At 37.1% G+C, this 14,984-nt stretch overlaps 1 protein-coding gene across 1 annotated transcript in view; it reads right to left on the bottom strand.

Annotated features, from left to right (window-relative positions):
- Nucleotides 1-5,224: 5,224 nt before the first annotated feature.
- The window catches only part of xkr7a (XK related 7a), a 31,819-nt gene continuing 22,059 nt past the window's right edge, over nt 5,225-14,984 (bottom strand). Inside the window, exon 3 of the mRNA NM_001012252.1 lies at nt 5,225-6,467. Coding sequence (NP_001012252.1) covers nt 5,503-6,467 — 965 coding nt within the window. The 3' untranslated portion in view covers nt 5,225-5,502. The remainder of the gene's footprint in view (nt 6,468-14,984) is intronic.

Genomic DNA, 14,984 nt, shown 5'->3' with positions numbered 1-14,984 from the left:
AGTACTGGGTTGCAGCTGGAAGGGCATCTGCTGCATAAAACATATGCTGGATAAGTTGGTGGCTTATTCCGCTGTGGTTATCCCTGATAAATAAAGGAACAAAGCTGAAGGAAAATAACTGAATGAATGAATTATTACATCTACAAAAAATTGTCTCCGACCCTTAATCATGGTGCAATCCAGCAGTCAAATTAGGTAAAGATTTAGCTCATTAGATTTGAATGGTTTATTTGTTATTTTTTATTCACTTTAAGGAAACAAATCATTCAAATTGTAGAGATTGCATTAAGATAAAACGTAGATATGGAGAGAGAAAAAAACACCAATATAAATAAATAAGTTTTATAAACTAATTTCAAGAGTAGCATGTGATATGATTGATCGCAGCAGGTCTTGCATCATTAATCATTGCTAGTCCAATCAGATATCATTGCTAGACAATCAAATGAATTCTAGCCTCCAATAAATAAGCCCATTCCTCTTATCTTTATTTTTGAAGAAACCCCCATTTCCCCTTCCCACCTTTACAATTAAGGGGGAGCTCTTGAGACCTAATAAGTACAAAGGGTGCATTTTAGGACTGTCGGCCCATATGGCTGAAATTGCTTGGAGGTGTCCCTAAATCAGTAAATCTGCCTCTGCTAATAATAATGCTAACGATCCAAAATAAATATAGTAAATTTAAACCAGAATTACAGTGATTCTAAAGGAGGATGTGACACTGAAAGCTGAAGTAATGATGCTGAAAATTCAGCATTAAGCTGCGGTCACACTAGAGTTTGCGTATGCGAAATTCTTTCGTGCGGTGCTGCGAAAAGGGGCGATGTTTTAAATTTCTGTCCAGAGAGGTCACGTTTTGATCCTTGGTTGGTCTCACACAGTCAAGTGATGTGATTTCACAGGTCACAGTTCACCAAGCTTGAACTTTGCACCGCAGCGATCTGCGAAACTTGACGTATGACCCTGCGTTTCCGGTCTGACGCATTTGCGTGCGTATGAATAGAAGTCTATGGGGAGAAAAGCCCAGTTTGACCGCAGCTTTAACATCACAAGTCAGGTCCATAGCCAGTCTGGTAAAGGGGTGGTTCTTTTTTGTCAAAAAGTGGACATTTTTGCAATTATTCACCTTATTTTCAATATAATTATGATGTATTTTAATTATGTAAGTTAAAATTTAACAAAACAATTCAGGAGGTCAGTAGTGAAAGATGACCACGTCGTATTGTATGTTTACTTCCACAGCTAGATGTTGGAAGTCACACCAAAGCAAAAACAAACAAAGGATTCCGCTTGATCTTAAAGCCTTTTTGGTTATTTTCACAATTTATTATGGCATAGCAGTCAAAATGAGACAAATAACCTCATGTATGGGAAAAATTCTGGATCTTTGTCAGTGAGGGGTGGATCTTTCAACCACCCGAATACCCAATGGCTATAGGCCTGCAGGAATAAATTAAACATTTGTAAAAATGTATTCAGATTAAACCATAATAGAAATACTATTGCATTTTTTTTATTAAATAAATGAAGCTTTAGAGAGCAAAAGAGACTTTTATAAAATCCTTAAAACATCAAGCTATTTTCTTGTTGTCTATTCTCTGGATTTATTTCATTTATTTCAATTCAACATCTAATCCATCTTCCAGATTGCAAAATGACAGCTTGGCCTCAGTTTTAATAGGATTTCTAGATGACTCCATTGCTGTAAGAATGTATTGCAGCAGTGCATAAATTAACATACAGTGTGTATGTTCATAATAAGCTTAGTCTGCTAGTTTAGCTGCTGTGGTTAAAACATCTTCCAACTGATATAACAAAGCAACACAATCTGCAGTATGCACTATGAATGTTTTTTTTGTCTTCCTCATTGCTATACAGCTGATTTCCACATGAGTGCAGTATACATCAAACAAAACTGTACTTGGCCAAATAAAAACACTTCTTCGAATTTTGCTAGTAAATGGCTAGGATTTATAAGACACGCAAAACGAAAGACACCCATTTAGTTGATGCTTTGGTCAGGTCAGTAAACACACGATTTTGCTTTCTTTATTGTCCCAATAAAACACATGGCTGAAGATCGACATCCTTTTTTTTGTACAGTCGACGGCAACAGTCTTGCAGGTGCAGTGTAAGGCTTAACGTCTTTTAGCGTGTCTACTGTAAAATAATCCAGCATTAACCAGAGTGATCCCCATTGATTAAGTACAGCATACAGAGGCTGTGCTGAGGTGGTCCAGCTAGCACCAACATCATCATAACACGAATGGTCGTACATAATGGTTATGTGAAATAATTACAATGGGTTAATGGACTTAGCAATAACATGATTTCAGTAAACACGGCACAATCTTCTCTCTATTCAATCACCTAATGGGCAGTCAAAACACAAAATATGCTCATTTGTAGCCTACACAACAAGATCGCTGCTCTGTTTGTGAGAGAGAAACACAAGTTATTGTTTTGATCAGTTAAATACACACTCTTCTCAGTTGGAAATCACATATTAACCTACATTTGGTGAAGTATTGATGACCAAATGTATGTTGATAAATAAATGTCATCGAGGCAGACGATACTGTGTGGATTGTACTTATTGCACCAAATGATGTGAATGGCATGGCATAATCATAATGCTGATACATTTTCATGAAACCTAAAACTATTTTGAAACATGTAAACATATGCTTTGTGATTTTTTTCCTTTTTACCTGTCACACAAGTACACTACCTGACAAAAGTCTTGTCGTCGATTCCAGTAGAGCAACAAATAGTAACTTGACTTTTAGTTGTTCACATGGAAAGTGTCAGAATCATCTGTTTACTGCATCCCAATGATCACAAATATTGCTGAAGATCTATCGGAACCCACACGGATCCAAGATTCTCACCAAAATCATTCAATTTTGGTGAGGGGAAAATCATAGTTTGGGGTTAAATTCAGTATGGGGGGGTGCGAGAGATCTGCAGAGTAAATGGCAAGATAAGCAGCCTGAGGAATCAAAACTTTTGTGCAGCTCATAACATTACAAACCACAGGAGAGGGCAAAATCTTCAGCAGGATAGCACTCCTTCTCATACTTCAGCCTCCACATCAAAGTTTCTGGAAGCAAAGAAGGTCAAGGTGCTCCAGGATTGGCCAGCCCAGTAACCAAATATGAACATTATTGAGCATGTCTGGGGTAAGACTAAGCAGGAGGCATTGAAGATGAATCCAAAGAATCTTGAACTCTGGAAGTCCTGCAAGAATGCTATCTTTGCCGTTCCAGATGACTTTATTAACACGTTATTTGAGCCATTGCAGAGGTGTATAGATGCAGTCCTCCAAGCTGATGGGAGTCATACACAATATTAACTAATTTTCCACTGCGCTATGACTTCATATTCCATACTGTACATTATTTCGGTTAAGTGACAAGACTTTTGTCTAAGTAAAGTCAGATCTTACTGTTCTAATTAAATAATTAAAAATCAAGGCATGATCATATTTTATTTTGGTAAAATAAGCGTAATCTAGAGGTCTTTGCCTTTTATATAAGCCACTTCTGATAACAAATGATCAAGAAGTCAAGTTATTATTTGTTGCTCCTAAAACTTGAATAGGAAACAAGACTTTAGTCAGGTAGTGTACTTTAAATCATTGTTAGCTTAGACGTGTCTGAAATACTGCATTATTACCATACTTCAATATAACAAGCATATAATAAACCGGCGATGTCCTTGAGATGAACATTTATTCAGTCCTCTTTAAAGGTGCACTCAGCCATTTTTCAGCATCAGACCCAGTAATTCCATTGTTACATGTCCTCTGAGAACATAAAAAACACATTTTTCAGCAGTTTTAACTTGAAAGGTGAGCGGATGTGTTCACTCAAAAGAGACCTTGGGAATTGTTAAGAGTTTTTTTTTTTAGGGATTACAAGTGTTTCTTGCAAAGTCTTATCCCTATTCTTGAAGGCAACATATTGTGTGCTTAATAAAATGCATTAATGTTATCGGGAGCTCATCCCTTGACTTATTTTTTAGTTTGAACCACAGACACAAACGTTTCTTATGTCCAACCAAATGTTTTAAACATTGGCTGCTGAAGAAGGGTGAAATGCACCTTTCAGATGCTAAACAGCCAAACGTAAGAAAGTCGATTAAGGCCTTAAATGACACAATTCGTGCTCTTTTTCCTTGCAGCTATCACAACCTCAATGGGTACACATTAAGACCAACGGGATTCAGTAATTGTGGTTTACGGCAGCTGCCACAAAAGATTAAAAACACCCAGAATGGTTTCAAATGGCGTTTTGGATGTGTTTAAGCACCATTGCTGTTTATGTACTACACTGATACTGCATGTTGTCTTGCTCATTTTAGCTTTACCATGGCCTCACTTTTTCATATACTTGCTCAAAATGAACCCATGCCCAACCTCCAAACACAGGGGTGTTCGATTCTGCTCCAGGAAAGCCAAACTCCTGCAGATTTGAGCTCAAGCCAGTAACAAAACTCTTGCCTGGGCAGCTGACTTGTTGCTTTGCTGCCTTATCAGGTAATGACTTTGTTGACAGCATTTAAGCACAAGAGAACCTCTCAAAATTGGCTAAGGTCAGACTTCTGATGCAACTTAATTGTTTAATAATCTACAACAAAATAGAACTATGGTAATGACTAAGCAAACATTTAAATAAAACAATACTAGCTTTTTTGCCAGAAAGAACACCAAAAGTGGATTGCTTTCATTTTGTAAATACTTATGTATATGAACATCCACCAATTTTCCATACCCCCCAAAATGTGATGACGTTACCTCAAGATCTATGATTGGTTGGTTTGATAGGATTACATTTCCTACAACGCATGTCATTTTAGGGGATGTTTTGTGAGAAAGCACACCATTGCGCACTGAATTGTACCAAAGCATATGCATTAGCCTGAAATCATAGTTGCCATCAATGCATTGGTCGAAATTATGTGACCAATGCACACATTCTTGCTTTGGGTCACCTGCCACAATTCAGATTCAGAGAGGGATGGATGGTATACGGCCGTCTCTGTTGCCACTTCAAGTTTCAGGGCTCCTTGGTGTTCCCACTCCTAAAACATTCCCACTTGCTAGAATAGTATTAGTGTGACACACTGAGCTCTGCCTCTAAACTGATGTAAAGCTTAATAAAATAGGACAGAAACTGACCACTTGTGATCTGATCACTGAAACACACAAAGCCTGAAAACCTTGATTTGCTTTTATTCTGCTAAGAGCTACACTCTGCAGGACAGTGGCTTCCTGGGAGCAGGTTTGAACACCCCTTCCTAACTCAATAACCAGTAATATCTAATGTTACCACAGGGTGGCTCTTTTCTATACACCAGGGCATCCTGTTCCTCCACAGCTGACAAGTCAATAGGGAGTCATGTGGAGATCCAACAAACTCTTCCACTCCGCCAAATAAACCTGGACTCCTAGACTTTTTTTTTGCCACAAATGCATTACATTTTTATTTGGAGAATGTTTCAGACTGTCGTCTCATATTCCATCACTTCCTTCGGTGTGCCTAGACAGCGGTACTGGATCCTTGGTGTGACAGGAGCCGCACCTTCTAGTACCAAAATGGTCTTTCTCAGTCTACGATCAATGAAGTGGGCATCCCAGGCTGGGTACTGTTTCCTGGGAAGGTCGATACGAATTACCGGCCCCTCTGTCCTTGGGGTGACGCGAGGTGCCGCGTTTCGAGAGGCCTTAAGGGTCCGCATCTTAAAGACTTCCCCGATGTCTCCCATTGGTACTGAATCTATTCCTTTAGTCCTCTGAAGAGTCCGAGGAGGGCTGCTCACCACATCCAGAGGAGGAGCGGATGTAGGTGACGAGACACAAGGATCTGAAACAGCACCCACCTGCACGCCACAACATCCAAGATAGGCCCCGGGTACAGGGCCATCAGGATGTAAAAGGCAGTAGTAGACAAACATAAAAAATGTGCCCAAAGCGTAGCTACAGGCCACAACACACACCACAACCACGGCGTAAAAGTCAGATGTACGCGGGCTGCGGTATATGTACCACACAGCTGTTAGAGCCACGTTTTCAGCCAAGATTATAAGGCTGTACAGCAGAAGACGGCCCCGCGTGGGACCCTCACGAACGCTGAACCAGCAGAATATATACACAATGCCCACCATCATGTTGTAGATGATCTCCTCCCATTTGGACATACAGAAGTCCGTCTCGCCTTGGATGATCCAGAAGGTCATGGCGCACCAGTGGGCCACGATGAAAATGCCAAAGTAGAGCTGGAAGAGGGAAACGAAGAGGGCAAAAGCCATGGCGCGGGCTCCCACGGTGAACAGATGCCACAGCATGTGCACCACCACTGCTTTATACGACATGGGAAGCTTGTCGTCACGAGAGTCTCGCAATGCCTTCTGATAAGACGCCATCATCCAGCCCAGAGACACTAGAGAGGCCGACGCGGACAGACCTGGATCAAATGAAGTATAAGAGTGACAGAGAGAAAAGAGAACAAATGAGTTAATACAGGAGGTACAGTAATTACATTTATTTGCACTGGAGAAAGATTCTCACTTGATTTAACCAAAACTAAGGGAGAGTATCACTTTAATAATGTCTTATAATGATATAATGTTGCATATAATAAATTATCTTTCAATTAAAATTAGATAAGTAAATAAATAACAACTGTACACTCAAAAATGGTATTTGCTTTTTGTTTAAACTACTAAATCAACACAATTCTTGAGTTTTTTGGAGGGCACAACTCTCAATTTTTTTTATGTTTAATCCACTTAAATTTGTAAAAACTGACAACTCAATTTCTTCATGTTGTCCCAACACAAACCCAGCATTTTTAGTGTTCTGTAGAAAGCAATTAGTTGACTTTATTTTAAAAAAGTGAGTAAGCCTGTTGCCTTAACATGATTAAGTGAATGAACTGTGCACAATTATAAAAATTAAGTCAACTTAACCATTGCAAGTTACAATAGGTTTACTCACCTTTTTAAAGTAGTCAACTATTTTAAGAAAATGAGTTCACTCACTTTACATGAATTAACTAATTGCTTTTTACAGTGTAAAACCAAAATAAAAATTTATAAAAATGGTTTTTTAGACATTAAAAACAAATAAAAATGACAAAAAACAAACACACACACATTGGGCTCTATCATTCACCTGGCACAATAAAGCTCAAGACTTGTTTGGCTTGATTTATTGCTATTTTCAGACCAGTGCAACCCTAATTTTTACGTTTTATGTTGTTTAAATAACTAATCTATTTGCATTATTTTGTGGACTCATTGGTGTGCTGGTCTAGAAATTAGGTGTGTTAAGGCGCATTGTTGGCGCATTTCTATTTTGAGAATCTGAAATTGTCTGCACCACTGATCAACTAGCTGGTCTGAAGTTCAGCGCAGAACGTGCTAGTTATGCGCCTATGCAGGTCCAAAACGCGTATGCATTGCTTAATACACACAGGATGTACAGCAATACACAAATATCCTTACACATGAAAAACCTAAAGGATTAAAATGTTACAAAAATTATTATTTTCTACATAAATATAAAAACCACTGCCTCAATGCCTCATCTCAGGGAGCTTTTTCAGTTTATTCATGACAATTTGCAATTGTATAATGTTATTATTAGCAGTATTATTTATTATATGCATATTCATATTTGTTTTAATAAAAACTGATTCAGATATGTTCACCTGTTGGGTTTTGGAGACACATGGGTCACCATATAGGGCATAAGAATAGGACGTGTGTTTGGATATAACTAAATAAATAAACTTTTTTGACCACACTTCATTATTATTGCTCATTTATTTGTTTTCAGGAAATTAAAACAGAATTTAGAAATAGTTTTGAAACAAATCTTTGCACGTAACAAATGAAATTAGATATGTAGGCTTATGGATGTCTTCAGTCACAGTGGAGTGCGTACAACACTGTTACCTTATTCACAAAAGTAAAGGAGTAAAGTAAAGAGTCAAAGTAAAGTAAAGAGAAAGTAAAGAGGCCGATTGGAAGAGGCTCATTCTCTATCCTTGCACTGCAGATGTTCTGTTTAACTGTTTTCTCCGATTGGTTTAATGCACGTTATTCTCAAAACCCACTCATAACTCATTAAGAGAATAAGCACAGCCCTTTTAGCCCATGCGCCGTGGCACAAAGCATATTTTTCCATCCTTAAAATAGCAAAAATGGATTTCTGACACGCCCTTAATGCTTTTGCACCATGCGCTTTAGGACTTTGCAGCAAGATTGTTAAAATAGAGCTCATAATTACTAAAATCAAAATGACAATGGAAAGCATACAATTAGAAACTTATTAATAAAAACCACAGAGGCATCTTGGTCATTTTATAGCTTTATATATTTATGTCAAAATTGCCGAATTTATCTTAGCATTTTTAGAATAAAAGCCAATTTATAGGACATAATAGAGTTGATTCCACAGATATAAAATGCTTAAAATTAATAAAATTATTTCAAATCAAAACCTATACCAGTGTATAACATCTTCAACATGTAGCTACAGTACATAAAGAAATGACTGTAAAGCTCACCAAGGAAAAAATCAGTTTGACTGCTGTATATGCTCTCTAGCTGCTCTCATGAATATTTAATCAGGTTCCTGTCTGGCCATTCATCAGCTTACCCATTTAGTCAGGAACGGTCAAAATGCAAAATCTCTCCCAATCAGCAAAAACACGACTATTACCTAGTTCACCAGTCATCTCACATCGCCCTGAATATGATTATGAGCGTTCATGACAGCCACAGCGAAGCACTTTAATCATAATATCAGTCTTCAGCCTGGAGAAGTGCCGGACAGGACAGACCCAGAGAAAGCACTCCTGTGTTGAAGCCTGTTTTCTCTACCCTGCTGACTGTAAGGCAGAAGAGGCCCCTGCTCATCTCCTGACAGCTAGACATGCTTTGTTGTGGAATCAGGATCATTTTTATCCTTATGGAAGATAAAGATACCTTTAGAAGTGTGAATACATTTAATAAAGCTGAGACTGTTAAAACCGTAGCTCTTAAAATGATAATTCACTCAAAGAAGAAATTTTGGTCATCCTTCATTCATTCATTCATTCATTCATTCATTCATTCATTCATTCATTCATTCATTCATTCATTCATTCATTCATTCATTCATTCTTTTGTAGATAAAACAAAAAGAAGAAATTTTGAAGAATGATGTAAACAGGAAACCAATTAAAAAAACTAAATATAAAATAGTTTCTAGATAATTTATTACCAGGCTGCAACTACTGAACAGAAGTAAAAACATGCTATTTATGTGTGCCTCTTTAAATGTAAATGAGTTACTGCTCCTTGACCCTTTCCAGAAAAAAGTGGAGACTTTAGCCTGCATCACAAATGAAATCGAATAAATTTGTATGAATTAGCCCTTTTTTTCACATACATGTAAAATAGTTTTTTCATGAGATTACAGTAGGCAGGTACTGTATATTATTATATATGGTAGGGGAGGGGTAAAGTACTGCTTTAAATTGTAAATGTAGAAACGCAATAAATAAATTTAAAAAATGTAATATCTGTATGTTCTGACTTGACTAGTGATATATTTTTGAGCACATATATCTAAACAAAAGGAGAGCCATACTGCAAATATTTAACTTGCTTTATGCTCTTTATTGGGCTTTTAAACTGTCAAATACACACAAGGTTATTTTACTAATATGCAAAGTTCAGTTAAGCACTGTCTGTAAACACAAACAGCTGTAAATTAAATATTAGGTTTGTGAAAATGTTAGATGTGGATATTATGGCCCGTTTCCACTGGGTGGTACCGTATGGTTTGGTTCGGTGCACTTTTATGGCCGTTTCCACTGTCAAGGGGTACCTAAAAGAAAACCGTACAGTACCACTTTTTGGTCACCCAACAGGCCCAAAGGGTACCATAAGGCGGAGCTAGATGCGTAGCTGAACGCTTTTGGTTTATAGAGATACGTCACTCACAGAAGCAGGGGGACTATTATGAACTCAGATTGACGGAATTACTTTCTAACAGAGGCTACATTTGCTGCTGAAGATTAAAGACACATATGAGAGGTTCGCACTGACTGTGGGCTATATTTCATGTTGTTTTTAAACTCAAATAAGGACTAAATATATGCTGTGTGTAGTTTTTCTGTAATTAGTAACATACCTGAGACAATGAGGGTCTGTATGTGTTCATGTATGTTGAAATAATTTATTTATTTTATATAATTGCAGACGTTACAGTAGGTTATTTCACATTCATCATTGATCAGCAGTTATAATCAAATCATGTTCATAGAAAGGTTAATAATGAACATTTATACATAAGTATTTATGTGTATAAAGCATCTGTTTTGTGAGAAGAGCTTCTCATATGATATATGAACGATCAGTACGACTTTATTGTAGACATTTTCTCAAGTAAAAATTAAGTCGTCTGAAACTTTCTGTCATACACCACACCAACCAAAATAATACCCTTTTGGCAGTGGAATTGCAAGCTTGATAAAGGTGACCCGTACCGACCTGTACCGTACCGTACTGTACCTCTTTGAAATGATAATATACAAATGCTCTTAAGAGTCAAACTACAGAAGAAACACTGATTGGATTTTAAGTGAGATGTTCGTTCATTCATTCATTCATTCATTCACTTTTTTTTGGCTTAGTCCCTTTATTAATCCGGGGTCACCACAGTGGAATGAACCACCAACTTATCCTGCATATGTTTTATGCAGCGGATTCCCTTCCAGATACAAGCCATCACAGGGAATTCATACACATACACTACGGACAATTTTAGCTTACCCAATTCACCTGTATCGCATGGCTTTGGACAGTGGGGGAAACAGGAGGACCCAGAGAAAACTCAAGCAAACACAGGGAGAACATACAAAGTCCACAGAAATGCCAACTGACCCAGCCAAGACTCAAACCAGCTACCTTCTTGCTGTGAGGTGACAACACTATCTACTGCGCAACCGCATCGCCCTTGGGATGTTCATATTCATGTTTATTTGGTGCTGTAACTAATAGTAAAGATAAATTGTCCTTAAGGAGTTTTTTAACTAAAGTACTGATAGAGTATCAAAATAATTCTTAAACAAAGCATTTATTATGTAAACTTCCAAAAAAAATGCACAGCATTGTTCATCTTTTGTGATTAATGGATGGCATTTATGATATAATATCTGGTAAAGTTATATTCATGCTTCAACTCAAATATTATTGAGAAAAATATTAATTTTAAGTTCTGGATGCATAGTTATACAAATGTGTACTGATCCAAAAACCTAGAAAAAACGCAACATTATGTACTGCTAGTCAGAAGAAAAAAAGAAGCACGTCACATGAAATGACAGCTTTTAAAGCAGAATCCCATGCTGCTGTTAACTAGCTCTGGGTGTTATTTAAAAGTCACAGTTTGCGGGTTGACATTTGGATAAAATTCCTTAGGGAGCATCTGACAGAGGCTACAACTGTTCCCATGGAGCTGAACCAATGTAACAGCCAGTTCTCACAGCTCTGTAATCAAAGGCACCTGTCAGGTGGGACTGTAAATATGTCCTGACTTTTTCTTCATTTCTTACAGAGCCAAAGATAGACGAGAGCAATGAAACCACAATGGAAGATGTTTTTAAACAATGTCACCATTATGATGACACTGATGTGAACAACTTATGCGGTCATGTTTTAAATGATCATTTGATTACTGCAATTTTCATATCAAATGTTATTTCTCGATGATCATTCGTTTTAAATTTGAAGCATAGCCTTTGACGCGACTGAAAGAAATAGTGTCTTAACTACTGTAATCTACTGTAAGAAACTACTTAAATATTAATCTGACAAAATGGTCAGCCTTATGCACAGTGACCTGAAATATGGATGTAGCCCATTGTATTTCACATTCAGCCACCCTCATCCTCACATCCTCGCTAATTTACCAGCTAATTTGCAGTTGGACTGAAAAATGAGCCGCATGCTGTGAAATTGCACTTTGATCCTTAATGATGGTAGAATGGATTTCGGAAGCAATTCGTACTGAGTTACATTCAAATGAGTTGCAATAAAGGATTCGCACTGTGAGGAAGGCATTGAATCAAAGTGTACTCTGTGACCTGGTGGAGACAGATTGGGTGAGGGATGTAGTAAGTCTGAGTCTCAGACTGAACGCCCACAGACCACCCACAACACCATTACTGACCGTCTGATCTACACAGAAATGGGCTGAAGAGTGGCTGCTTGGATTGAGCAAATTCTGGGAGCAAATATTCATTCCCTCATTAATATTCCTGGAAAGCTGGTGTTGAACAGACTTTTGGACAAGAACTTTTTGGATAGGACCATATTTTGGGTTTTATAAAAGTTAGTGGCATCAGATTAATGAGAGATTTCAGAACCAAAGTGTGTTGACTCTTCATTGTTGTTTTAGGGTTTGGGGTAAATAATATACAAATTTTAAATAGAAATAATTGTTCTTTATCATCTTAGTTTAGTATTTTATTGTGTTTGATTTATTTTGGATGGTTTTGCACATAAGCATTTTTCCTTTTTGTCTAAATTGGTGCTTTTAGGCAAAAATAATTTACCAAATTAGATAAATTAGATATACTTTCATAGTTTCTAGATTGAGATTTATTGGTGTTTTTTGTCTATTTAGGTTTTTGATATGCTTTGTGGGACCTTTTGATCTTAAATATTTAAGTAATAAAATGAAATGATGCAGGGAAAAATTATTGAACACATGAAGAAAGGGAGGAGTAGAAAGGCAGTGAAAGCCCAGACAGCAGCTGAAATCTCTCAGTAGTTATTTAACAATCCTCAGCCCTTCGTCATTGTGGGAAGGGTGGACATTTCAGTAGGACAATGATCCAAAACACAGTCAAGTAAAGTCTTAAATGCTTTCAGAGAAAGAAAATCAAGCTGTAGAATGGCCCAGCCAATCACCTGACTTGAATCCAACAGAGAATCCAACATTTTGTCAGTTCAAATCCAAATTCAGTTCAATTTCACATCAACATCTTCTTTAGAAATATTATACCCAGGAAAAAACATGGCATGCTCAATACTTATTTTCCCCACTGTTTATATCTCTTAAATAATAAAAAATATAGTATAGTAACACTTTAGTTTAAGTACCAATTCTCATTATCAACTAGTGACATTTTATCTGCCCATTATTAAGATGTTAGTTGTTTATTTGTACTTCTAAAGTACATATATCGATCTTATTCTACATCCCTAATTCTTCACAATTCGCAAAACAATCTACTATCTTAATAACTATCAGTAAGAAACAAAATAAGAGTTTATTGAGCTACAAGTCATAATTATTGCTTTGTTATTACAGAAAACTCTACCTTAAGATTTTAAAAAGTGTGAAGCTATTTGCAGCTACATTATCATTTTTTGTGCCATAGTTTACTTGACCGTATCTTTTTAAACTACAGATAATGTCAGTTAAAGTCAATCGGAGTCGCTCATATATATTGAGGACCAGGAGTGCCCGAAATAAAATGAAGAATCAAATTATCAATATAATAGATGAACCAATAAATTTCGGTGCTTTCCTTTGTTATTTGTTTCATTATTATTTAATATTACTCATCAGACAGTGAGAGGATGTGCGTACCTGGTACCGGGTACTTGACATCATTTACTTCCGCATTCTTCAAATTTTAAAGGTCCGTAATGACTCAATACCCACATAAGTGGTTCTGTTCTCTTATCAGTTGGAATAGAAAAACTTTTGCATAGAAAATGATAGAGACCTTTTTCTTTTTTCCTATGATTACTGACTTATGCAGGAACTACTAAAATTAATCACAGCAACCTACACCACACACAACCTAAAAGGTACACTTTCAAATTTGAGTTTACAAAAAAAGTGCCTCTTTTTGTAGGGGTTTATTATAACACAGACAACATATACAATTATTTTAATCACTTTCAACAGTGTTTTCTGAAAATCCAAAGAATTTTCCTTAAAATGATACCAAACCTTGGCTTTTACATCTCTGCATGTGGATTTGGGAAGCTTTTTAATTTGGGTAGGCAAAATCCAGGAGGAAAATAGCACTTGAATTTAAAAGATTAATAGTAATAATAATAATAATAACGTTGGCTAGAATGACCGGGTGCTTTTAACTTAGCTGGCCTGACCGCAGTAACGTCCCTCCTCAACTGTAAAACTTTTCTATACAGACAGTGATAATCCATATGAGAATTTCTTTAACGGAAATTAGCTAAAACTAATAAATCATCCACAAACCGTCTCCAAACATGTTTATATTGCTCCCAGTTGTAGACTGTCCAAAAGCATTTTTAACTCAATTTTGTTTCAACTCGAGAAAAGCATGTAGCAAAAGAAAAGAAAGTGGCAAATAGAGAGAGAGAAAAGCATTTGTCAAATGCCTTTTTTAAAAGGTTTTGAACTCTGCCCCCCACTGACTCTTTTGTCCCCTCCAAGTGTGCCGCAAGCCTGCGTTTGAGTGAAGGTCTCGGCCGTTAGATCGCCCCCTGGGGGCTGGCTGCAGTACAAGTCATAAAGCCCGCCTCCTCCGTGTTAATGAAGGAGACTTGAGCCCAAATAAAAAAATTAATTACACTTGCAATAAAATGTCCCGAAAGATGGTTCTGGTCGATTAAGGCACTGATTATTGTGCTGAGATAGGTACAGATCCTCATTTTTGTAAACAGTTTGTTTTTAGCAGTAATTTAATGCTGGGCGTGTCATCGTGATTGACAGCGGTGATTGACAGTTTCTCAAAGCGCGGCGTCTGAGCTTCGGCAGAAGACAGAAGTGTTATTACTCGATTTCTGTGATATTTTACTATGACAAAATGAGTTGAGCAGTAAACTACAGTTTCTGACATACATGATCTGGTGGAACACTGTTTATTCGCTGAGGTCAGAGCTTTTTTCGGGCATTATTAGTTTGCTAATACACGCCTAGCCAC

This window comes from Danio rerio, chromosome 23 (genome assembly GCF_049306965.1).
Source record: "Danio rerio strain Tuebingen ecotype United States chromosome 23, GRCz12tu, whole genome shotgun sequence".
NCBI lineage: Eukaryota > Metazoa > Chordata > Actinopteri > Cypriniformes > Danionidae > Danio > Danio rerio.
Note: the sequence above shows the minus strand (reverse complement) of the source record. Positions and strands in the feature narration are given on the sequence as shown.